Below are 25,159 nucleotides of genomic sequence, written 5' to 3'. Positions count from 1 at the left end.
ATAGATACTAAAATCTATGCAAAAAAAAAAAAAAAAAAAAAAGAAAGACCAAAAGCGAATGTTTTTCTAGACGTCACAAAGTTAAATGTTCATCAGTTTTGCAGTTTCTTTGAAACTTGCTTCGTTTAATACTTCCTCAAACTAAGTTCGATGATCACTACGATCATTGGGCAATGTTGTTCTATCAGAGAAAATATGGGAATAGTGTCATTGTGGAGGTCAGTTGTTCTATCAGAGAAAATACATTTGTGCAACCTTTAATTCCTAAGTTCGATGGTCACTACGATTATTGGACAATGGACAAAAAAATTTCTATGTTCAAAAAGAATATTGGGGTTTGGTGGAAATAGGAATTCCAATTGCTCATTTTGAAATGACACTGACAGAGGCACAACAGCATCAACTTGCTGTTAGGCTCAAGGACATGAAAGCGGATAATTATCTTTTTTAGGCATTGGATCGTTCCATTCTTAAAACAATTCTCACGAAAGATACATCCAAAGATACATGAAACTCTATGAAGAAGAAATATCACGGTTCGACTTACGTTAAACGAGCTCAATTACTAGCATTCAATTGAGGAGGCCCAAGATACCAGCAATGTGCCCATAAATGAATTACAAAGTAGTTTGTTAGTGCATGTGCAAAGGATGACGGGCACAGAAGAGGAGCAGGCTTCGAAAGCACACCATTGAGTCTCCCCTAATGACTCCGGCTTCTCTAGAACCCTGCCACGATACATGGTAGAGCTCTATTGGACTAGCAATATGCTCCACGCCATTGAGTCTCCCCTAATGACTCCTGCTTCTCTAGAACCCTGCCACGATACATGGTAGAGCTCTATTGGACTAGCAATATGCTCCAGAGAAGAGGAGACATCTAGATGGTGCTAAATAGATAGATGACTCTTTAAGGGAAAGCTCATTGGTGTACTTTATTCGAGAAGAAGATTGATAGTGACTCAAGTGTCGAACAAAAAAGTTGCGAGTCTTAAAGGTGTAGTCATAGTGAAGATACATGGTAGAATTTTATTGGACTAGCAATGTACTCCAAAAAAAAGGAGCCGTCTAGAATAATGCTAGACGAATTAGATGATTGTTTAAACGGAGACTCAATGGTGTACTTTGCTCAAGGGCGTCAAAGAAGAAGAGTCGTTAGAGGAGGCTCAGTGATGTACTTTGTTCGAAGGAAGGATTGTTGGAGTCCCACGTTAGCTAATTAAGAGTAAGATCATGGATATATAAGTAAGCGATACTATCCCCATTAATACGAGATCTTTTGGAAAAACCAAAAGTAAAATCATGAGTGCTTATGCTCAAAGTAGATCATACCATTGATAAGGTAGGACTACAACAATCATTTGGTTGATTTTTTTGTTAGAATAGATTCTTTTAGAGAGATTCAAACTTCTCCATTATCTGTTGGGTGGATTTTATAGTGTCATGAATTGGACTCGATGTTTGGGCAGTGACACCTACCAACTAAATCACTAGGAACTGCATCTAAATATTGAGTTGATAGGTTTTGATTTTTGAACTGCATAGTCATAACGTCCTCAGATTATAATGATAAATAGATTGTGTGGATTTAGCTTTCATCGAATATCAACATTTTCTGTTTCCTTTGTATGTGCATGTGTGTGAATCAGAGAACGTACAGTTGCTGCCCTCATTTCTCTGGGTGCAGCTCCAGGAGCATTAACAGATCCAAGCCCCAAGTACCCACATGGCAGAACTCCTGCAGATTTAGCATCCTCAAATGGGCACAAAGGCATTGCTGGTTATCTTGGAGAGTCGGCCCTAAGCGCCCACCTGGAATCTCTAAACTTTGATAATAAAAAAAGCAAGGCTGTTGACACTTGTGGAAAAAAGGCAGTACATACAGCTTCTGAGCGTGTCGCCACTCCACCCCAGGGCAATGATATGCATACATTGTCCCTCAAGGATTCATTAGCTGCCGTATCCAATGCTACCCAAGCTGCTGCTCGTATTCATGAGGTTATGAGGATGCAATCCTTCCAAAAAAAGCAATTGCTCGACCTGTCGAATTATCAGCCTCTTTCACTTTTACCAGTTAAGAGACGTAATTCAGGATCCCATGATGAACATGCTGCTGCCATTCGCATACAAAACAAGTTCCGCTGTTGGAAGGGCAGAAAAGATTTTCTTATAATCCGACAGAGAATTGTCAAAATTCAGGTACGTTTGAACTTTTATTATTTTTACTATTAAGAAGGATGCTCTGATATCAATGTTAAGAATGAGAAACAGAGGTGGGATTGAAAGTCCGATCTTTATTAATGTTCACAACGTTTAAATAGGATACAAGCTACGAACTAAATCCTAGAAATAAGATAAATATACTACTAACCAAATAGAAGCATGTCGTCTTTATCATCATATTAGTTGTTCGGTTAATAACGATTATCTTTTCATTTAAAGGCCCATGTAAGAGGCCACCAGGTCCGAAAGAACTATAGGAGCATTGTGTGGTCAGTGGGAATTCTGGAGAAGGTTATTTTGCGTTGGAGAAGAAAAGGAAGTGGGTTACGAGGATTTAAGGCAGAAGCACTTTCTGAGGACTCCAGCAAGCAAAATCCATCGGTAACAGAGGATGACGACGACGACGAGTTTTTTAAAAAAGGCAGAAAGCAGACAGAAGAAAGGCTGCAGATGGCTCTTGCTAGAGTTAAGTCTATGGTGCAATATCCAGAGGCAAGGGATCAATACCGCAGGCTGTTAAATGTTGTCACGGAGATGCGACAAACAAAGGTAATACCAAAACTTGCTTTTCCAATGGTTAATTTGAGTTTTCATTTATCTATTCATTATTTATTTATTATTTCTATATAGTTGAGCAGGTGGAAGATTTAAACATTTAAGATATATGTTTTATGTTATTTTCTGATTTTGATTAATAGGGAAAAGGTTTAAATCTTTTATCTATACTTTAGGTCATAATGCTTATCTATGAACTTGAGATAACTAATGATTTTGGCCGTTGACATTAACTATTAAATAGAGATCAAGGATGATGCAAGATTTTTTTTTTTTTTTTTTAATTATTTATATGATCAATAGATGTTTATGTAGACAAGTTTTTGAAGCTGCATATTGTAGGTTAAGTATGAAAGTTGTTTAATGATGAATGAAAAACTTATGATAATGGCTATGCAAAGTTTGGGAGCAAGTTGATATTATATAATAAGATTCTTAACAGCTTAAGAATCAAAACAGGAATAGTGATTTAGACACTCATGAAGTATTTTTAACAAATTAAAGCTAGTCTTTTTTTTTCTTCATAATGATTAGTTTACACAATCAAAAGTGTTCTTTGTGTGTTCAGGTGAAAGATGGGGTTGTAGACAATGTAGATGAAACAGCTGATTTTGATGATCTAATTGACATTGAAGCCCTGTTGGATGAAGATGCTTTCCTGCCTAATGCATCTTCTAATTTTAGTGTATACTAAAATAATGTCACTCTTTTTCCCTCGAACAGTATCCTCTCTGTTCATAGAAAATTATAATTTAGAGGCTGGATGTCAGTACAAAAAGCCCTTATGAAGAGTGGTTATTTGTGTAACAAGCAGAAGTCATCAACTGTGAATTATGTTCGTATCGATTCAAAATCACTTGTATTGAACTACATTATTCTTTTGATTTGGCATATGAAAAAACAGCTGCCATTGATGAAATAGAGGTCTTCACTTCTAAAAAAAACACAGCCATTAAAACTGTATGTACAAAAATTAAAACAATAGTTTAGGTACAAACATATGATTTCATTCACTAAATTCCACCGTTCCAAAATCAACAACAAATTCAGGCAAGGCACTTGTAATGAGGAATTCAATGCATTGTTTGTTAATTGCTCTCCAGCATCAGAATCATATTTAGAAACAGAAGCAGAATTCAGCATAGCCCAGCCCTTCCTCTAAAGCAGCATGCATGCATTCATAAACATCATACATTGCTCTCTTTTCTCTTATTTGAAGGGGAAAAGAAAAGCTGCCGTCATACACTATATTATATGCCAAACTGGCAACCGACCATGTATACATTTTTCACAGCCCATACCATCAATCAGTCAGTAATATTTCACAGCTCTTTCCAATGGTGTTATAAAAGGCAAAAGGGGAAAAAGAAAAAGAAATAATAATATTAATAAACATGTGAAGCCGAGAAAAAACAACAACAACAAGAAGAGTCGAATTATAAATTACCCGATGGCTGATGAGATGGGGAATTCTCCATATATCAGCTCTTGTTGCCGGTGCCAATACTCTCGTAGAATAAGATGTACCCATGATCAGTATTACTAGAATATTCCTGTGCAGATCCAAAGAATGTCTGCACAACAGACTCGTCGATCATTTCCACATTTTCGTCGTCAAAAAATAACCAGTGGTTATGGCTTTTCACAAGGCTAACATAGTGTCCGTGGTTGGGTCCACTTCCAACATGGACAACAACTGCAAACAAAGAGTACTCCGAATCTGCATCCTCCATCGTGTTGCTAAGCTTCAGCTCGAGGGGGAAAACAACTCTGTACAACAGCTTTTTGTAGCGTCCAAGCTGCTCGATGTATTTAAACCGCTTCAGATGAATAACAAGGATATGAGGTGGTTTCTTAATCTTCATCCTCTTCTGTGCTTCTTGCAAACTGCAAACCAAAATGAGTCCATCTTTCAGCACCCCCTTTTTTGGTTTTTGTTCCTTAATTTTAATGCTTATGGCGGGGGGGAAAGGTGCTGACTATACCATTATTCAAATTCAATATATTCTGATAAAAATAGCATACTAACTATACTATTATATTATTCACATCCAATGTAAAAATATGGATCCATGCACACAAATCACAGTATGCTTGCTGCTGAGAAGATAATGAAGATAAAACAAAATTAGAATAAGGACTATTATCTTCTTCTTTTTTTAATAAGGCATATTATCAAGTTGTAAAGAATTCAACGAGCCAGCAATAGAATTTGATTTCATTGCTAAGCTAGAATCAAATAAGCGGCACACTGGCTTCTTTGAAAACTTCCTCCATAAAGAACCTCAGATAAATGACGATTCTTAAACTAAAATGCAACTACAGCAAAGCAGAATCGTGTATATCGACCTACCTGCAGCACTTGTCGCAGAAAAACTTGTCCTCGGCATTCAATGTCTCAGTGGAACTGAAATTTTTTAAACAGCTAGTTATTGAACTGTTCTGTTCAATATCAAGGCTCAAGTCAAGAAAAGTCTCATCCCTTGCTGTAACTGTCTCACACCGCAAACACCTTGTCTCGTTAGTTAGTAAACCCTGAAAGACAGATTGCAAGTGACTCTGGCTGCAATTCAAAGTTTTTCATGCACAGAACAAAGTTACTTCTCAAGGCTCAAACTCTAATTTGGCATGGTCTGGACGAAGAATTCTGTAGGGATCCTCCTAGAAAATAGGCTTCTATTGGAAAGGGCTTCACATTTGTATTCAAGATTGGGTCTTTAATAGACTTTGTGGTTTGCTTGAAAGAATATTGATGTTTTCCACACTTCGCAATAGACTCTTTTATACTTTGATAGTGAAGTCTTTAATTCTCATAAAAAAAACAGTAAAGTCTTCAATGACAAATTTACTTAGAATCAAATGTCATATACTTTCTAGGATGCATTAATTAAAAGAACCATCCAGATAGCCAGGTGAGCCTACAAGTACGCTTCCAATTCTCTTTTGAAGGTCAGAACAAAGTAGTTCTCTTATATTTTCTAAGAAGAGAGGAGTTGGGCTGAAAAGAGCAAGCAAGTGCGCCGTACTAGATTGACCTATGGGGCATTCACTAATACAAAAAACCAACGAAAACCTAAAAGTTAATTTCATCTACATAAATAGCTGTCTTTAAAATATTTTCGATGTACTAGCAAGCAAAGGCGTGCAGACATGCAGACACAGGAAGGCTGAAATGGCATTTATCTCATTAATATTTCTAAGCAACATACATTTTCCCTTACCTATAGCAGAGAAGAAAGAGAAAACTGAGTTGGATAGGGTGTATGCAATCAAAATGGCTGACTAAATCACCTGAAAATTTTTATGCACCCAAGTCACTAACGGCTCCTTTTGAGCACCATTTGTCTGACCAGTTTTAGGACCATTGGAGATTTTTTCAGGCGGTGACGAACTTTCTGCATCACTTTTAGTAGCATGTGCCTCTTTCTCCAGTATGTCAACAAGTTCGTTGAGCAAAAAGTTCAAAAATTCATGAGCATCCTGCATCAGCAGTTGCCAAATAAAAGAAATAAAGGTAGGTGAAATTTGAACACCTTGGTTTAATTAATTACAATATTGACTCGATGAATGAGAATAAAAATATCATTTTTCATATGGAAATGAGTCCCTGTTAATGTAAGAATCAAAGTGGGGACATTCAGAAACAAAATTCATAACGTACTTGGTGCATATAGCTACGGAAAATCTCATTCTGCTTTTTCAATCTCTGAACAAAGCGCTTTGGAGCAATGACACCAGTTTTTTTCTTTTGTGAACTTATCTGCAATCAGAGGTGAATAAATGATTATATTCCAACCTAACCATGGACAGAATTCTTTATGGTCATAAGGAGAACGATATATCTTGAAAATCAAATAGAATAGAAACATAAAACTTTAGAGAGGATTCACAAAAGAATATGCTAGAAATCTAAAGACAATTTTAATCAATTTGTTAAGTGCAGTCTGTATAGAATTCTCCAAGAAGACATAGCCAATGACCTAAAGTGGAAGAAAATATATGTATACGTATACGACTCACAACATCACCTCTTTTTTGTTCTACCCCTATCAACATCTCTAATAGAGAGGTAAAGAATAACTGGAACTAGGGTTCTCTCTCCCCAATTGATTCTTATCTTCCTCTCCATTTCACTTCTCACTTGGCTCTCTTCTCTCGATTTCATTCTCAGTCTCAGTTTATAATAATTAGTCTCTCTTCCTCCCTCTCAACTATTTACAATTTTTCGTATGAGACCCTAACAAATAAACCTCATTGCTTTCCATGAAGGTGTCTATATACTTTACCTTATGTATTTTTTTGCATCTTACCTAAAATCACGCTCTTTTTATCTTCACCTAGCACTTGAGCCCCGGAGGATGCACCTTGAGCTTTAAAAAGAACTAAGCTCACTAAAGATTCTTCTCCTAGGTTTCCCATTAACTAACATAGTGTAATTAACTCATTCCAAACCCAAGATCTCCACTTTAACTCAAGTCCCTTCTTTCATAAGACATTTTCCAAAAATAGCCCCCATCAATTTAATGTTTTTTTTTTTTTTTTTAACGAACCCCACCATTCTAATGCTGAGGATTTCAAAATGAATCTTCCAAAAAAATCCTTCCAATCAGCCTAATAAGCAATAAGAACCTCATCCAAAGTCTATATAGCTATAAAACTTTTAATACTCATAGACTTTACAATAAATCTTGTAACAACAGAATTGTTAACCTCCTACTCTTTACTTTTACAAGTAACAAATATAATTAAACAAACACCGTACTGTCTACTTTTTAGTAACATAGGAATGTGGTTTGAAGTTGAAATTTCATACAAATTCTTAACTATCCCGTGAAAAAGTCTTGGAACGAGCATGAAAAGTAATTCAAGAAGAAGCTTATTCAGAATAAAACAAATATATAATAAAAGTTCTTCAAACATATCATCAGTATTCTCTAAGAACCAATATCTCCTATGCTAGGTTTAGATCTGTAAAGTCTGTGCAATAATATCCACAAACATAAACCATAAAGCGACAACAAAGCAGAAAAAATACAAATCCTGTCAGGTAAGGATGAGCAATGAACCCAAATAAAATAGACACCACTTTCTTCCCCCCATAAAATTACCTGGGTGAACAAATCTGCTAAGCATGTTAAGAGATTTTCTTCCGCGTCTCCAATACTTTTGCTATTTGAGTAATAATCTAACAATTGCTCACGAAAAGGAACACAAAAATACAGTGCCTGAATATTAAAACAAATGGTGAGTAAGATACGAATGACAATTTCAGAGAGTTATTTGACAAAACAAAGAAAATATCAAGCTGGATATTGAGAAGATGCTTTTAAACTAGTTTTAAACAAAATATTTCTTTGACCATAAAAGATTTACAGCTATAAGGGATCCAACATGAACATGTCATTTGACGTGCCAGTAAACAACGGGAACTTATAGAAGTCAAGAACATAGATACCATCTACGGTTAAGACTCCTAAATATCCCATTATCGAATCTTAAATTCTGAACAAATAACGTACTTTTCCTTTGAAAATGTGAAAATTAAAACACGCTCATTTTTCTACTTTTCACCATGAACATACCGACATTTGAAAAACTGAATTCACACAAGTTAACAGCATGATATTAAATCACTACAAGTACAAAAGAAAATTTTGGCATCCATAAATTTTCAAGTAAAAGTTACTGTAGTTCATCCAGGATGATGATCCGTCTAATCCATGAATAATCAACCATTTGCAAGAATAGCCAGGGGGGAAGTACCCACTTAACTCTAATCCTAAAAAGGACACAAAAAACAAAACTAACGCAACTCTGACAGGAACAACACCGGGGGCCCATAAAATACATCTAGAAAAAATCTGTTGGAAAACGTAAGTGGCATACACGTTCGTAAGAAAATCAAAACATGATATGATGAATCAACTTCTCAAAATTGAGTATATCCGATTGTGAACACTTTGAACAACATAAGCATGTTGCATGCAAATGTTTATATATAACCGAGAATTTCAAAGACGGAACGAAATTACAAAAAAAAAATGGAGAAGGACCAAACGTCAAACTAAGGAATCTGCATTTGTATTATTGAAGTGTGCATTTCGTAAAACATGCTAGAAATGCAATTAGCTGATTGATGAAAAATGTTACCACCACGATCATTATTCAAACAAATGAATAATAATTAGAATGAAAGAAAACGCATACAGCAAAGCCTCGGGAATCCAAGCCGTGAAACTTACGCACGCAACGGATGCATCGATAAAGAAAACAAAACCCTAGCAATAAACCAACGAAGATCCTAGGAAACAGAAAAATAAAATTCAAGCGACAAGCATGATGCATCCCGTAAAACAAAGAAGTAGCAAACCTGCAAGACGCTGTTACAGTAGCAAGTATTGCCAAAATTTTCAAGGCCAAAGTAGCGCTCGCCTTCAGGGAACTGGTCACCGAGAGCCTTCTCGAGCTTTGAGCCCGTAGCACCCATCCGCGTGTAGAAATCAAAGAATCAAAGGCGATTCAGATCTTAACGAGGAAATTGGCGGCCATATAATAAAAAATAATCTCTGGCTTGACAGGCTCCCGGATTCCGTGGTAGAAATGAATTTCTAGGGTTTTTGTGTTCGTCAAGTGAAGGGAGATGCAACGAGGGTTTCGTTGAATCAGGGAAGAAAGTTTAAAGAATGGATGGAGATAACAACATTTAGAAAGCCACGTGGATCGAACTAAACTCCAACAATCAAAATTGAATCGGGTTTACAAAAACTTCCCTGGAGATCGATCATTCGGCCATAAGAACAGCGCCGAATTTGCTCGTCCAGACTCGAATGCTTTGGTTTGGCTGCAAACTCCCTTGCTTGAAGGCTTTCTGTAATGGAGTTCGTTTCCTGCTAATTTCAAGGTTCCTCCTAATGTCTTCATAAATCTTTTCGGGCTTTGGGTTTCATAGATCTTCTTTCGCCATTCGTTACGCTAAGCGCTCCTCTAATAACTTGGCCCATTTCCTTACATGCCCCACCCTTTGGTTTGATACTCGAAACAAAATGATCCACCGATATCAACCGATATCGACCAATTAGATGTTTGAATTTCAACGCTTCTAAATGTTAATAGGTTCCTAACGTTTACGGGTTTCGTTTACCTTTTCGAGAAGGTTATTATTTGTTGATTGTTTACCTCTCTTGAATAGAGTTACCGCTCGTGTAAGAAGTTGGTCTTCTAGGTTGTTATCTTATGCTGGTCGATTACAATTTATTCGATATACTATCTAGAGTTTCGAGCTCTATTGGGTCTATATTCTTTTTGTTATTTTGGTGCAAGTTGTTCGTGAACTTTGCTCCTAGCTTTGGAATGAGAAGTTGGTCAGTATGAGAGGGGATGATAAAGTTGCTCGGTCAAATGTTTGTCTTTCTTGTTGTATTGTTATCACGAGCTCTTAGGGTTTATCGTAATTGATCAGGGTTCCTCGTGAGTTGTCTAGGTGGAAGTCATATTCGGGTAGTTGGAGGGTTATACCTTCGTTAGATTTTCAATAGGAAATGTTTGGTTCAACCCTCGTTTGTCTCTCTAACCGTCGTGCTATTTATGGGGTCATTGTTTCCATATGATCGACCATATGACGAGTTTTTAAAAGTATTGACAATGGTTTAGTGTGCTATTATTTATCATATTTGACGAGCATCATAGTTTTCGTGTCCATGGTGCAATCTTCTTACCTCTAGGGATTTACCGAAACGTGTCGTTTTGGCGCGTTCATTCGATGTTTTACGTGGCTTAGAGCTTTTATTAAAGGGACGCCTCTAATTTATAAATAAACCATATTTTAAAGATTTACCGCGTCTTTTTTAATCTATAAAAAATTAATAAGCTCGTTAGCAAATAAAAAATGCATTAAATTTACACTTTATTTTGATTTTTAAAAAATTTAAAGGCTAAAAAGCTCTATTTTAAAATTTTAAAAATTAAATTATTTAACAAATACCCTTAAATTATACCTAGAATTTTTAAAAGAGAATCGAAAATAACAATAATAGAAGGGGAGAGAGCTTATCTTCTTCTTGAATCGTAGCTGACTGAGCGAACTCTACGAACACACTCTGAACATGATGAACCTTTCAATTGCTTCGCCTTCGAGCGTTGCTATACCTGCAAAGTTTCTTAGCTCGACCTCCAAATCATCCTTCAATGGCCTTCAAATCCGTTTCCCATTTTCGTGTCGCGTTCCTCCTAAAGCAGCATGTACCGGAGGCCGCAATTCGCCGGTGGTAATGATGGCCAAGAGGGAGGAGGAGTTGAAAGATATCAGAGCGAAAACTACTGAGGAAATAAACGAAGAGGTCGTCGATCTCAAGGGTGAACTTCTTATGCTTCGGCTTCAAAAATCAGCCCGCAATGAGTTTAAGTCTAGCGAATTCCGCCGCATGCGCAAACGGGTACTTCTTTTCCCTCGTCGATGGATTCTTAGTTAATTTTGAGTTCAATTGAAATGTGGCTATTATGTTCGTCTCAAACTTATACGTTTTACTGTCTCCTATCCTCCATTTTTTTGCTTATCTGTGCAAGATTTATTGGTAGGATTCAAGTTTAGAGCTCATTGGTTTTTATTGGGGATCTAAGATTATTGGCTATTGTTTGCCGCCAAAAGAGAAGAAGTGTAGAAATAGATAATCTGCAGACTAAAATAATTCTAGAACTATACATTTTTGTAAGAATCAATTTAGGATTTAGATTTGAGTTGACAGTCTAGAGAGATGTGTTAGATGAACACCTCTACACAATGGTATGATATTTTCCACTTTGAGCATAAGTTCTCGTAGCTTTGCTTTGGGCTTCCCAAAAGGCCTCATACCAAGGGAGACTTTCATCATCCAACACTTCCCATCGAACAAAGTACACCTCCCCTTAATTGAGGCTCGACTCCTTTTCTTTTGGAGTCCTTTGTTCGACATTTGAAGATTTACCAATCTATTGGTACGACTAAGTTTAGGGCATGACTCTGATACCATGTTAGACGAACACGACTCTCCACAATGGTATGATATTGTACACTTTGAGTATAAGCTCTCGTGGCTTTGCTTTGGGCTTCCTCAAAAGGCCTCATACCAATAGAGAGAATATTCGTTGATTATAAACCCATAATCATTCCTAAATTAGCGGATGTGGGACTTTCATCATCCAACGAGATGAACTAAAACAATATTTCACTATGTTTGGAAAAAGTTTCAGAAGTAGAAGTTGCATTTAGAGTAAGATAGAGCCAATTAGAATGTGCTCTGGAACGTAGAAATCCAATCAGAATCAGAAAATGAATTGAAAGCAGGATTTTTAACACTAACAACTTCATATTGAACTAAGATTGACTCCAAATACAACTATTAGAAATAGCACCTGTGGATTTTACATTTTCGATACGATTAGGGGTATGTTCTAAAAACTCTTGAATGTCTTCATGCTAACATTTTGTTTAAGATTCCCAGAATGCCTGAAGCATGAATGAGCCATAAATGTGGAAATCTTGATTCAGTTTGGGTTTAGATTAACTTATCTTTTTCATATGAAGTTGGTTAATTGGAGAGGCCAAACCTATTTTGATCATGGAAGGATCACAATGTCTAATGCATAAGAGAGAGGGTTTTGCATTTGAACCATATGTAGCCTTCTCATGACTTCTATACCAAAACTTCTGCATGCTTGGTGCTTAATCTGGATATCGGAATTGTCTTATGGGCCTCTTACGGTTGCACTGAACAAAGTCCTGAAATGACGATGTAACAGCCCAAGTCCATTAAGTCCACCGCTAATAGATATTGTCCTCATTAGGTTTCCCCTTTCGGACTTCCCTTTAAGGTTTTTAAAACGCGTTTGCTAGGGGAGGTTTCCACACTCTTATAAAAAATGATTCGTTCTCTTCCCTAACCGATGTGGAATCTCACAATCCACTCACCTTCGAGACTCAACGTCCTCACTGGCACTCGTTCCTCTCTCCAATCGATATGAGATCCCATAAATGAGATGTTGTTGAATGGTAAAAATTTATTTACACATTATGAGTTCAGTAAGACTAGCGTCTTCTTTAGAATTCACATATGATTATGATGGAGGGATGTTCTGCACTGCAATTGTGGTAAGACTTGCCCATTCCCATAGTTTTATGGTGTCAAGTCTGACATTTAGGTTGCAAACTTCTTGCATCTCTGGTCTAATCCCACGGCGTCATGATAAGGTCTTGAGATCTTTGTAGTTACCCTCTAAAGTCTTGGTTCAAAGCCCCTAACTAGGTAACTTAGTACTTGGATTTTGCCTCCAATGCCCACTTCGGAAAAAAAAAAAAAAAATTATTCAAGAGGTCGCTATGGTTGCATGTAGATTTAATAGTTTGCATGCTTCGTAGCAACCAGTAGATACTAGTAGATGATATAAATTCAAGGTATTTCTTTACATCGAATGGAAAAAAACTTTCCGCCGCATTGTGGCTGCTTCACCGAATAATTTTACCTACTTCGAAGTAGACAAAGCCTCCTCAGAGATATGGGTCATGAACAACGGAATGGTGCTTGATAATCTCGGTTCTCAATAAACTCGGTGCCTAACAACGTTTCAACGACTCAATATTGCGAGATCAACTAATATCTATTGAGTATTGCTGATGCAGGACAGTTGGGAAGTTTATATCATTCTTATAATTAATCTTCATCTACTTTAAGATTGTAACATCGCAGCTATATAACCAATGTTTTGGACTTGCTAACAACTTCGATTTCGTATCGCATACTCCACGAAACTTGGAATTTTGAATCGTTAATTTGTTATTGGTTGTCCGATGACAGATTGCTCGGATGCTAACCGTAAAACGTGAAAGAGAGATTGAAGAGGGAGTGGGCAAAAGGTTGTCAAGAAAGTTAGATAGAAAGTGGAAGAAAAGTATTGTGGTCAGACCACCTCCATCTCTGAAGAAGTTGCGAGAGGAAGAAGAAGCAGCTGAGAAATCTGCTTGATCCAATCAGATACGCTCTCAACCAATATTGTAGCTTTATGAGTGTTTGAAGTTGTTGAAATTGCTATTTAAACAACGTTTTATAAGAAGATGAAAATTCTGATCATGAACTTAGCTTGTGCACAAATGGAATAGAGATTTCAAGGGGATCGTGTTGCATTTGTTAGATTGAATGGCACGATGACCTATATGGGTCACGACCTCATGTATTTATAGATGTGTATAATGAAGATTATATTCCAAATCTATGATTTGATAACAAACCATGAAATCATAGATTAGGTAACAAACCCTTCAAATCATAAATTTGGTAGTAAATCCTAGATTATCTTAGTATATACAGATATGATCTATTTTACGTTTAACAGCGTTCATGTGCTTTCATATCTTCGACTTAATTCAGATAAACACATGCAAACTCGAACCGACCTCATCTAGGGTAAATTCCATTTAAAGCTTAGTTTCCAAACTTTCAAAAGTCCAAACGATCTTGAACTTTTAATTTTGTGTTTATTGTAAGAGGTCGTTTAAAGAATTATAATAGAATTATTATTATTATTATTTATTTATTTCTTTTTTGTCGATTAGGTTATTGACATGTAAAACAAATCTGTCAACTCTTTTCAAACACGGATTAGGGTTTGTGAATGAAAAAGACTTTCGTGTCCTTCAATATTTTTCTTTATTAATAATAAATTTTTGGATTTAAAATTATTTTAATTAGTGGATGTTTTTATTATTCACTCAAAAAAGAAAGAAAAAATTTGGAAATATACATATAGTAGGAAACTTTCATGTGCACATAATTTATTTTAATTTCATGTGCACATAATTTATTTTAATCTATGTTTATTTTTTAATTTAGAATTTAATATTTTGATTATAATGATTATAATGGTAATTATTGCTCTATAAATATGTATTATAGTAGACCATGAAATTAATACGTAGGAGACAAAAATTAAAATTAAAAATATTGAAATTTATCTTGAATCAATGAGTTTGGCAAGAATTATTCTGCAATGAGAAAATATTCAAGAACTTCTTAGGTTACAAAGAAAAAAATATATACATTCCCTATCCTTCTAGTCTCATGTTTTTTTTTTTTTTTATCGGTTTTAGAGCTACAACATTTTTCTTCTTTTTCTCTCTCACTTCTAGGATAGAGCTTTAGAGTCGGTCTAAGCGAAAATCGACACTCAAAGACGGATAATCAGCCACACTGGAACTGGGACACGACCTAGACTCCCACAAAGAGCAGCACTAGGGAATAAATAGGTTTAGGTTCATGAATCGAAAAGGGGACTTACTATTGATCTTCTTGTATTCCATCTTCAAAATAAAAGGGGACTTACTATTGATCTCCTTGTATTCCATCTTCAAAATGGATCTAATTGCACTTTACGCTTCACGTTCTTTATATCTTTTTGGTCCTTGTATAGTCAACATTTTTTCCTTTCTCTCTCACTTCAATCTTTTCTTCTCTTTCTCGCTCCTCTTTTTACCTTCTCCTACTTCTCATCCTCTCTCCCCTCTCACCCACCATGGAGACAAACATAAAAAGTTGAAAATATTGTACATAAACCTTGTGTAATCCAAATTGAAGACAAAAATGATCGTTTCTTCGTTTGTATTCATTAAAATTGAACAAAATGTTCTGATACAAGCTCATTTGGCTATTACTGTACTCAGAAACGATCATGTCAGCCTTCAATTTGGATCATACAATGTTCATCCTGCTTAAGTTAATGAGAGAGAAGAGGAAAGAAATGAAAATAGAGATGAGAGAGGAGGAAGAAACTTTCTAGGCATATCATGCTTTTCTAACCTATGGTAAGAAGATAATTTCACCCTCAACAAGGTTAGAAAAAATCATTGCCATACATTCACAAACCTAGAGACATATTCCCACAAACCAACCGATATTACCAGCTGCAGTGGAATGCCATCAATTTCGATCAGCCCGAACCAAGTCGATGGTCAGGTAACTCGGGTCAACTTCAATGGTGCTGCTTTTTGTACCTGCATTTGGATATCTCTTACTGACTTCAATGGACGCCATTTCTAATCTACAGAGTTACTAACAAGGCTAAAAGTATTCATATGATCATAGTTTAACCAACCATAAAGCTAACCCAATTTCAAGGGCTCTATTGTTTGGTTAAGTGAAACAAAAGGTTCACCATTTCAAAGCCAGACGTAGGAGCAACATTCAAGGAGACCCCGCAGATGAATCAGAATAAGCATGGTCCATATCATCCACACTTCTATAATCTTCTCCAAAAAACTCCAGCATTTCAAATTCATCATCTAATTCATCAGCCACAAAATCCCACGCCAAGTAGCCAGAAGAACTTGAGTAATTTGAGCAATCAAAATCATCCCATCTGTTCGACTCTGAGATTTCTTCCAATGGACCGACCAATTTCACCCTCGAAAACTTTTTGAACGTCTCATCTGGTATCACATTCCAACACCCTTGCACATCTAAATACTCAAGATCTGGGCAGTTCTCGAGGATTCTTAGAACCGATTCAGTGTTGATAAGCAAATAGGCAATCTCAAGGTGCTTGAGCTTATGCATTGTCGATGCAACTGCAAGGGCCTCATCATCTTGAGAAGACTTGTCAAGGGCTTCAAATGGGCACATAACTCTGCGCAACCCTGTGAGGTTCGCACAATGTTTCCCAATCGCCTCGAGAGCCGATGCTCCAATGTTTTTACAAAAGCTTAGATCCAAAAAAGTTACAGCAGAAAACCTCTCAGCAACCTGTTCTACAATGGAATTCGTTATTTCACTTCTTGGTAGCCGTAGTGTATGCAGAGCTGTTCCACTGTCAATCAGGAATGTAAGATATTAATGTATAGACAATCGGCATATTCAAGCATATGAGGTATTGGACACAATTTCGTACATATTCTCTAAATTAGAGATTTTAGATCCTCTGATCCTCCAGGTTGAAACTCCAAACTTAAAAAAGGAATGTTTCTATTTTTTCTTTTTTTCCTCATCTAACCATAGAACACTTTTCTGCCAAACTTGACCATTCAATTGCACAGCACACCACAACACTTGGATCAAGATGTGTGAGATCCCACATCGGTTGGGAAAGAGAACGAGAGGCGTTTTAAAAACCTTGAGAAGAAGGGAAAGCTTAAAGAGGACAATGGGTTGTTACAGATGGTATCAAAGCCAGACACCAGGCAATGGGCCAGCGAGGAGGTTGAGCCCCAAAGGGAGTGGACATGAGGCAATGTGCCAGCAAGGACGTTGGCCCCAAAAGGGTGGGTTTGGTGGGGGTCCCACATTGATTGGAGAAATGAATGAGTGCCTGGAGAAATGAATGAGTGCCAGCAAGAAATGAATGAGTGCCAGCGAGAAATGAATGAGTGTCAGCGAGGACGCTCGACCTCGAAGGGGGTGAATTGTGAGATCCTACACCGATTGGGGAGGAAAAGGAAAACCCTTTATAAGGGTGTGAAAACCTCTCCCTAGCAGACACGTTTGCATTTTAAAAACCTTGAGGGAAAGCCAAAAGGGAAAGCCCAAAGAGGACAATATCGGCTAACAGTGGACTTGAGCTGTTACAAGATGCCTAACTCCTTTGGGAAACAGAGATAATCATAGTTTTAGCACTCATTTGACCAAACAATATAATTATGATATCCAAAGAGGGAGTAAAATTTCAACAAACAGGAGTAGCTGAAACACCAGTGCATTAAAGAAGAAGACAATAACAGGGGGTTCTTATTGAACTCACTGTTCTGCAATCAGGGACAAACAAGAGTCATTAGGAAGGCAGCTAACGCAGAGCTTGCAAAGGGAACCCGATCTTCTTGAAATCAACATTTGAAGCATTCGATTGATGGTATCGGGATCTCGAAGTAAGCTCCAATCCAAAATGTCTATCTCCTGCCAGCAGTAAGGCCCCAACACTGTTTTTCTCCATGATTTGCAAACCCTTGGGATTACAACAAGTATCTCTTGTAGTGACAAATTCCTAAATATAAGACCCAGTGCATCAGGGAATAGCTCATCCCAGTGCCGATTATCACAATCCTCCATCAAATATTACTACCTTTCCTTTACAAAGATGAAAAACAAAACAAAAATTGTGTCATAAAAGCTACAAAAAGAAAAAACATCGAAACTACGCATCATGTTAACTGTTCCTTAATGTAATTATAAAGCAATCAATGAAAAAGTTGAAGCAAATAGAGGTCAGTTTCCAATAGCCGATGTCAATTATTCCCAACCGCTGGGGGAAAACCCTGTAAATTAAGGGTTTCTGTCCCAAAAATCATCAAGTCCGGATCTACGAATAAAATTCTCAGTTCAATTCGAAAAAAAGAAAAACAAAAACAAAGATTCAGAAGCCCAAAATTAGAGTAAACAGCCAATCAGAGACAAATTTGAAAATAAAATTGGTTAGGGTATTAAAATCCGGGAGAGGTTGACGAGAAATCCGAAGAGATAGCTAAAATCAGCTACCACCGAACGAGATCGAAAAAGAAAAACAGAACAAACAGAATTTCTTACTCCTAAAACAGATTGGAAAAAAAAAAAACCTTGAAATGATTTCAATAACGTTCTTCTACGAAAATCTGAAAGAGAAACTGTTATGAATCTACACAGATAGAAGAACAACCATGTAAAGCTGGTACAGTATCATGAAGTTAAAGGAAATCATACTTGCAATAATAAAGAGTAAGAAAAAAAACTCCCAAGCGTGTAAAGCTCTGTTAAACCAAGATGCCTAAAATGGCTTCTCAAGATCTGAAGAAATGGAGGAAAAATGAATAATAGAAAATGTTCTATATAAGGCAAATAATATTTTCATATATTTAAAATAATAGCTTTTGTGATGGTAGAATTAATTATATGATTTTCTAAAATTGTTGGGAAAAAAAATTAAGAATAACGTCGAATCTATAAAATAAAATAATATATCATTTAATGACGTGTCAAATAATAAATAAAAATAATTTTTAATAAGAAATTTTATAGGTTACGAGCTTAAAACAACCCTGTGTTATGACTTGAATATCTGATATTTCAGTTCTATGAGATATTAACCTCTTTTCATTTTTTTTTGTTGGTATAAAAATGAACCTTGTGACTTATTCTAAAGGTTAAATTAGATCTCGAACTTAAACTTTTAAGTTCGCATCATTAAACTTTAAAAAGTAATTTTGTGCTTAAGAGGTTAATAAATTTTTAAGTAATTTTGTGGTTAAGAGGTTCATAAATTTTTATTTTTTTGTTCAATAGGTTCTTCATCTAAAATTCGAGTCTGCTAGATACAAAAAAACTAAGTCCACCGCTAGCATATATTGTCCATTTTAACATGTTGCGAATCATCATCAACCTCACAGTTAAATATGTCTATTAGGGAGAGGTTTTCACACTTTCCTAAGAAATTTTTCACACCTTATAAGCATTGTTTCATTCTCTTCTCCAAGATGTGGGATCACACAATCCACTCCATTGGGGGCTAGTGTCCTCATCGCACACCGTCCAATATTTGGCTCTGATACCATACCATTTGTAACAACCCAAACCCTCCCGCTAATAGATATTATCTGTTTTGACCTGTTACATACCACCATCAACCTCATGGTTTTAAAACGCGTTGTCTCCTCCCCAAAAGTTCACACCGGGACCATAAATGGTAATATACGTGAAGAAACAGGCCCTAATAAGCAAATTTTCACCTCCCCAAAGTTTCATACGAGAACCATATAAAGTGTAATATAAGTGAAATGAGGCAACTTATCTGAAAAGAAGAAGCAAAAGGGCAAATCATTCATTGAATAAATACTCAGAATATGATATCCCAACAAAACAATGCCCTTCAAACAAAGTTAGGTACAAGTAAAGGAAAGCAAAACTGCACACTTCTATATGCACATGTGTGAAGTTTTTATGTACAAGTGTGGAGAAGGATTCAGATTCAGAAATACCCATTCAACCTTCTCATTTCTTTAACTAGTTCATCGGCCTTCATCATCATATAATCATGTCTAGATGGTTATGAGATCCACAGGATGTCGATTCATTCGGTAAAGCTGCGGTTCTGGTTGTATTTGAAAATCGTTCACCAACGACAAATCCCAGGTGCTTCAGTTCGGCTCAAAGCAAGCATTTCTTCATACTGTGAGGTGTATACAAAGCCCCATAACTGCATTAAATACACAATTTATAAAACAGATCTTAGAATCAGTGGTAGGTTACTTAAAAACAGATCTTAGATCTTAGAATTTATAAAATTTATGAACTGTGACGTTCTACAATCACCTCAACTTCCTTCACTTCAAATTCTTCAGTATTTGCAAGACAAGGATTTCCGTACGTCTCCGATGTCGAACTTGATCCATTCAATCTTAAATTCAAGAACATATTTATAAGCATATGATTAAGTTGAAAGTTTACTTAAGATAACTGATATGACCATAGACTATTAAAAGGGGCAGTTAATTAGTGTTCTCACAGGTCATTGTCCAAATAGAGTGCAAAATGGCTGCCACCGCCAATGGCTAAGAAGTCCGGTGAGCACAATGTGAAATAGTAATTTTCACCTGGTTGAATCAATTTGAAGTTTTAAAACCATGTAAGAAAGAGAACTCTAAGGCAGCACCCATCGAGTATTATTAGCAATCTTAGAATAGGTCCCTAACAAGATTCAAGAACATGCAATTACCCGCTTCAAACGGTCCAATTAGGATTTCAGTTTTAAGCCTGTACGTAAAGTGCTATGGGCACTTTTTCTTTGAAATTTGAGTCCAATTAATCGAATTTGAAATTTTGTGAACATTCCCTACAACAATGTTGAAAAATATCGACCGTAACTCAGTTTTCTCACGTGCATGCTTCAAACGGCCCAATTAGGAAATGTTCAAATTCGATTAATTTAACTCAAATTTCGGAGAAAAAGTGCCAATAGCACTTTACGTATAGGCTTAAAACCGAAACCCTAATTAGGCCATTTGAAGCTCGTGCATGAAAAAACTGAGTCATGGTCGATATTTATCAACATTATTGTGTGGAATGTTCAAATTCGCAACTCGAGAGAAAATTCAGGCTAGTCCTCACAACGAGAGACAAAAGGGTATCCAAAGTTTCCAATAGATAAAGATAAAGGAGTTGCAGTACTTTCATTAGCCACAAGAATACGGCCATGAAAATGGTGTAAGGGCATAATTTGCCCCATTTCCTAGAAGGAACGTAGTTAATCTCAAGATTAGGCAAAGAAACAGAATGCTAAGCAAAATATTATAGCTACAAAATGATCAAATACAGTATCTTCATTTTCTTAAGCTCAATGATCAGTGGAATGATTACTTACCTAGTACCCCAACCAATATTTAACTCTTAAGTTCATAATAAACTTGCATAATCATTTAAGGATAGTGGCAAAGGTTGCCAATGAACTGAATCTGTGGTTACTAGTAAAACAATGTCAATTCACAAAGAATATGCAAAAGATTGGTATGAAAAGACTTCTGGTGAATGAATATTAAACAAGGTTTATAAGTACCTGTGGGGCGATAAATCACAGGATGGCCAGGTATACTTGTGAACACAAAAGTATTATTTGTTCCCTATTCAAGATTCATGATAAGATAAGGTCAATTGCAGACACTTCCTCACTATGCTTTAAGTAAAGAGTAAAGACGTGTAAGAAGCACCTGATACTTTTTCTTGCTGCTCGGTTTTAGCGGTGCTTCCACCAAACCGCCAAATACAGCACCTTTACGGTCCCCGACAACCTAGAAGTAAATTATGCGTAAGTGATACATTGTCTGACAGAAGCTATTGCATATATGTAATATTTATATGCATCGGTGGCAATTGTAGCAGTGAGAGACCGAATCATCGACTTTTGAGATAATAATTAGTGTCTTATTCACTCAGATATGCTTGAATTGATAGTTCAACTCTACATTTTTATTCAAAGGAAAAGAACTTTTTGCTACATTCATTCAACAGACATGGTTTAGGATGAATACATATCAAAGCAAACTTGTCATAGAAAAATTAAATTTATAGTTACCAGCAAACTGAGCCCAGACCAAAGCATGCTTCTCCTATATAGAGTTGAAAGCGATATCCCATGCCTCCATGTACTGCATTGCACGACCGATATATATTTACGAATCAGATGATAGAGTATAAATAATTGAAATCCCATGATCATTTCTAGAAACATAATCTATAAAACAAAATGCTGGAGCTCTTCACCTGTATAGCAATAGCCATTTCCTCCCCTGAACTAGAGCTGGAAGGGAAGCATAAAGAATAGTTCTACTTTTTTCCGAAAGGAGCAGTGAAGGCTCAGACGCATCAGGGACATCGTCAACTGATGAAGCAACCTCGATTACATTTGGCTTCTCCATCATCTCAATTCCAGAAAATTTAGCATCATTAACTTTCATCTCAACATCACTCTTCCGCTCCTGGTTTCGGTAGCCAGTGATTCTTGCAGCATGATGAAAAGCTCTACCAAGTGATTGTTTCCCCCTAGAAAACAAGCTCTTCTTCGTAACAGTTTCTTTCGCAGCATTGTTCATTGGCTGACCGGCTGCCACGGCCTGATTATCACTGTGTTCATCGGAGTTCAAATTTTCCCGCGATTCTGAGGACGACAAGAGGGAATACAGGAATGCAGTGAATGAAGATGTATCAGGGCCATCATCTGAAAATTCAGAACCCTGTTCACTAGCTGACCCTAGATCACTGTTGTCTTTAAGGTCGCTCGCATCCTCCTAAAAGAAAAATGCCAATCCAGTTAAAGATTGGACATGACTGCCTACTCCCGATGAGACTTTGAAACCTCAGGTAATTCCCATTAACAAACATCTCTATACATAAATGTTCCATTACAAGAAGAAAAACACGTTTATTTTCAGAAGCGGAGTGAAATTCCCTATCAACAACCATTCGAACAGGATGAATCTAACCTTCTGCCCTACATTTATGTACAAATATTAACGATCAAGACAAATAAAGGCATATAACAACCACCGATTAAGTCAAACCAAATGAAATCAGAGCCATCCCGTCCATAAAAGACATGCTAAAGAAAAACGTATAAAATCCCGAAGTAGAACTGCCAGAAGAACAATCGAAGGATAGCAAAGCAAAAAAAAGAAAAAAAAATTGAAATCCTATTCCAGCTTGAGAGAGACAAACTCACAGGCGAATGATGATGATGATGAGGATGAGCAGAGGTTCTCGCGGAAGGTTTATCAGAAATTGGGTTGAGAAGAACGGTGGTGATATCGGAGACAAGATGAACTGCTTTGCTGCGCAAGGATTGTTGCTTACCCATGATAGCATTTCATGTAAAAAAAAAGAGAAGAAACCAATCGATTTCCAGCAAATTCCCCAATCCTTAGCTCAATTTATTCTCCATTAACATCCAGATTCTCCCTGCTTCCCACTCGATCATCCTCCTCCTCTCCAACATGGATTCCGTCGCATAAGAACTCGAAAACCCCTTTCTCTCTCTCTCTCTACAAAAGATTTCAGCTCTAGTTTACCAAATTCTCAGTGGGTTCCGCCCGTGGACCAGTGTTCGTTCGGATTAAGCTAAAAGTTTGTTGAATGGGTGAGGTAAATCATCAACTTGTAAGCGAAGGAACGCGACAATGAAACTTCACAATTACTTCAACGAAAAATCGGGAGTTTAGTCCATGAGCCGATGGAACAAATTAGGGTATTGTCCAATTTGCAGCCCACAGTTGACTCCGTGACCCTATAATTTGTTATAATTAATTATGGTTACTTATTTCATTTTTAGCCACTCAAATTATTGAAATAATTTTAATTAAAATTTAGTTTTAATATATTATTCGATATTTAAATTTTAATTGAAATATTTAGTACGATTAATATTTTAAAATCGAATGATGTATATGGTGAAGTAAATTATTTTAAATAGTTTATACTTGTAATATTATATAATTATAATAAATTATTAATGATTTATATAATATTTGTAAAATAATTATTGTAGTAAAATTTTTAATTTATTAGAGTTAGTTATAACGTTTAATTTGAATGAATTAATTGTACTTTAAAATTATATTATATTAAGAAGGATCGAATTAGGCTTTATTAGTAGGTAATTAATTATAAATAGTCAATGAATAGTTATAGCCTTTTAAGGTAACTAATCTAATTAGCTATTTAATTATAATTAAAATGTTTTTAATTAATCAATTAATTACTAATTTTAAGTAAATAAGTAATCATTTATCTAATAAAATTTTATTTCTCAAAATGAATTAAATATATATTTGAATAAAGCATGGTTGGTTTATTGTAATTAAATAATTAATTATATTAATTTTGGAAAACGAAGATCAATTAATTGATGAATTAAATATACTCAAAATATAATTATAAATAAAATAAAAGGTTAAAAAAAAGAACTCATTCTCTAGAGTTTTTACCTTTTATCGAAAAGATAAAAATTTAAGAATTAAAACTAAAAAACATTTTCACATTTGCTATAAAATGGTAAAATAAAATCACACGTGACCAAAGGACTCTTATGTTGTATATTAATATATTATTAAGATTATATATTTTTAAAGGACTAAATTAATAAAACTATTTATAAATCTTTTATCTAAAAAATACATTTAACTTTAGAGATAGAAAAAAAAAATACTTACTTTTAACTTTTTGAAAAATTAAAAAATACTCTTAGTACTGTATTTAAAAATACTCAGTAAAATTTTAATAGTAATATTAATATATTTTACCTTTCTAGAAATAGTTCAAGTAAATTCTTACCATGCATATATGGATGAAAAGGGTCGATAGTAAATTATTTTTCAAACTTTTTAATATTATTTTTATACTAATCTTAAAGATATTTTAAGGCTTTTAAAAAAGCTTTAAAATGTGTATTTGAAGTATTTTTTTAATGTTTTTTTTAACTTACTCCCGTAAGAATTTTATTTATTTATTTTTTAAAGGTAATAATTTTATTGAAATTCTTAAAAGTTTAAAAGTAATTTTTTTAAGATAAAATATAAAATTCAAAGATACAGTTTTTTTTATAAATAGAATGGTAAAATAAAATTGGTGTGTTTTTACTATTCAGTAAAAAAATGAAAGTTTTTTTAAGTACAAAAATATATATGTTTTCAATTTAACTTTATACTTAATTCAAAAATAAATTATTGGGTTGTCACCTGACCCAAATATAGATGCATTTAAAACTTAAAAAGAATAATAATATATTTTTTTTTTAGAATTAAGATTTTAATTATGAACAAATTCAAAAATACTTTTTTATTTCTATTTTTCCTTTGAAAAAGAATACACCAACGAATTATTAGAATAATTTTCAAACAAATACAGTTAAGAGGATTT

General features: G+C 35.4%; 5 protein-coding genes across 14 annotated transcripts in view; 2 read left to right on the top strand and 3 right to left on the bottom strand.

Moving 5' to 3' along the window:
• The window catches only part of LOC111435890 (calmodulin-binding transcription activator 3), a 12,658-nt gene extending 9,011 nt beyond the window's left edge, over positions 1–3,647 (top strand). For all 7 annotated transcript variants that reach the window (XM_023073485.1, XM_023073487.1, XM_023073486.1 and 4 more), the window contains 3 exons: positions 1,649–2,198; positions 2,442–2,771; positions 3,346–3,647. In XM_023073485.1, coding sequence (XP_022929253.1) covers positions 1,649–2,198; positions 2,442–2,771; positions 3,346–3,471 — 1,006 coding nt within the window. In that variant the 3' untranslated portion in view covers positions 3,472–3,647. The remainder of the gene's footprint in view (positions 1–1,648; positions 2,199–2,441; positions 2,772–3,345) is intronic.
• Positions 3,648–3,839: 192 nt separating this feature from the next.
• LOC111435892 (ubiquitin carboxyl-terminal hydrolase 3) lies at positions 3,840–9,800 on the bottom strand. 2 transcript variants are annotated; one of them, XM_023073493.1, is made up of 7 exons: positions 9,148–9,800; positions 7,886–8,002; positions 6,439–6,537; positions 6,069–6,257; positions 5,131–5,312; positions 4,225–4,664; positions 3,840–4,107 (listed from the first exon to the last, which is right to left on the bottom strand). In XM_023073493.1, exons 1-6 carry the CDS (start codon positions 9,262–9,264, stop codon positions 4,259–4,261), a joined length of 1,110 nt encoding a protein of 369 aa, XP_022929261.1. In that variant the 5' UTR covers positions 9,265–9,800; the 3' UTR covers positions 3,840–4,107; positions 4,225–4,258. The 2 variants fall into 2 exon arrangements, with proteins under 2 accessions (XP_022929261.1, XP_022929260.1); XM_023073492.1 differs by having other exon boundaries at positions 3,843–4,664.
• A 995-nt stretch (positions 9,801–10,795) lies between these two features.
• LOC111435958 (50S ribosomal protein L29, chloroplastic-like) lies at positions 10,796–13,927 on the top strand. Its single transcript, XM_023073593.1, has 2 exons — positions 10,796–11,209; positions 13,604–13,927. The coding sequence occupies exons 1-2, from the start codon at positions 10,880–10,882 to the stop codon at positions 13,769–13,771; spliced, it is 498 nt and encodes a 165-aa protein (XP_022929361.1). The 5' UTR covers positions 10,796–10,879; the 3' UTR covers positions 13,772–13,927.
• A 1,443-nt stretch (positions 13,928–15,370) lies between these two features.
• Positions 15,371–18,485, bottom strand: LOC111435957 (F-box protein FBW2-like). Of its 3 annotated transcripts, none has more exons than XM_023073591.1 (3): positions 18,468–18,485; positions 17,532–17,854; positions 15,371–16,604 (listed from the first exon to the last, which is right to left on the bottom strand). In XM_023073591.1, the coding sequence occupies exons 2-3, from the start codon at positions 17,834–17,836 to the stop codon at positions 15,983–15,985; spliced, it is 927 nt and encodes a 308-aa protein (XP_022929359.1). In that variant the 5' UTR covers positions 17,837–17,854; positions 18,468–18,485; the 3' UTR covers positions 15,371–15,982. The 3 variants fall into 3 exon arrangements, with proteins under 3 accessions (XP_022929359.1, XP_022929357.1, XP_022929358.1); XM_023073589.1 differs by having other exon boundaries at positions 18,340–18,473; XM_023073590.1 differs by lacking the exon at positions 18,468–18,485 and having other exon boundaries at positions 17,532–18,333.
• A 1,063-nt stretch (positions 18,486–19,548) lies between these two features.
• On the bottom strand, positions 19,549–23,491 carry LOC111435954 (oxidation resistance protein 1). The gene is made up of 8 exons (XM_023073587.1): positions 22,968–23,491; positions 22,013–22,536; positions 21,825–21,897; positions 21,460–21,540; positions 21,309–21,372; positions 20,262–20,349; positions 20,069–20,153; positions 19,549–19,952 (listed from the first exon to the last, which is right to left on the bottom strand). The coding sequence occupies exons 1-8, from the start codon at positions 23,100–23,102 to the stop codon at positions 19,869–19,871; spliced, it is 1,134 nt and encodes a 377-aa protein (XP_022929355.1). The 5' UTR covers positions 23,103–23,491; the 3' UTR covers positions 19,549–19,868.
• Positions 23,492–25,159: the final 1,668 nt, after the last annotated feature.

Source organism: Cucurbita moschata, unplaced genomic scaffold, assembly GCF_002738365.1.
Source record: "Cucurbita moschata cultivar Rifu unplaced genomic scaffold, Cmos_1.0 Cmo_Scf00051, whole genome shotgun sequence".
Lineage (NCBI taxonomy): Eukaryota > Viridiplantae > Streptophyta > Magnoliopsida > Cucurbitales > Cucurbitaceae > Cucurbita > Cucurbita moschata.
The sequence above is the reverse complement of the archived record's forward strand: the minus strand, read 5'-3'. Positions and strand labels throughout refer to the sequence as shown.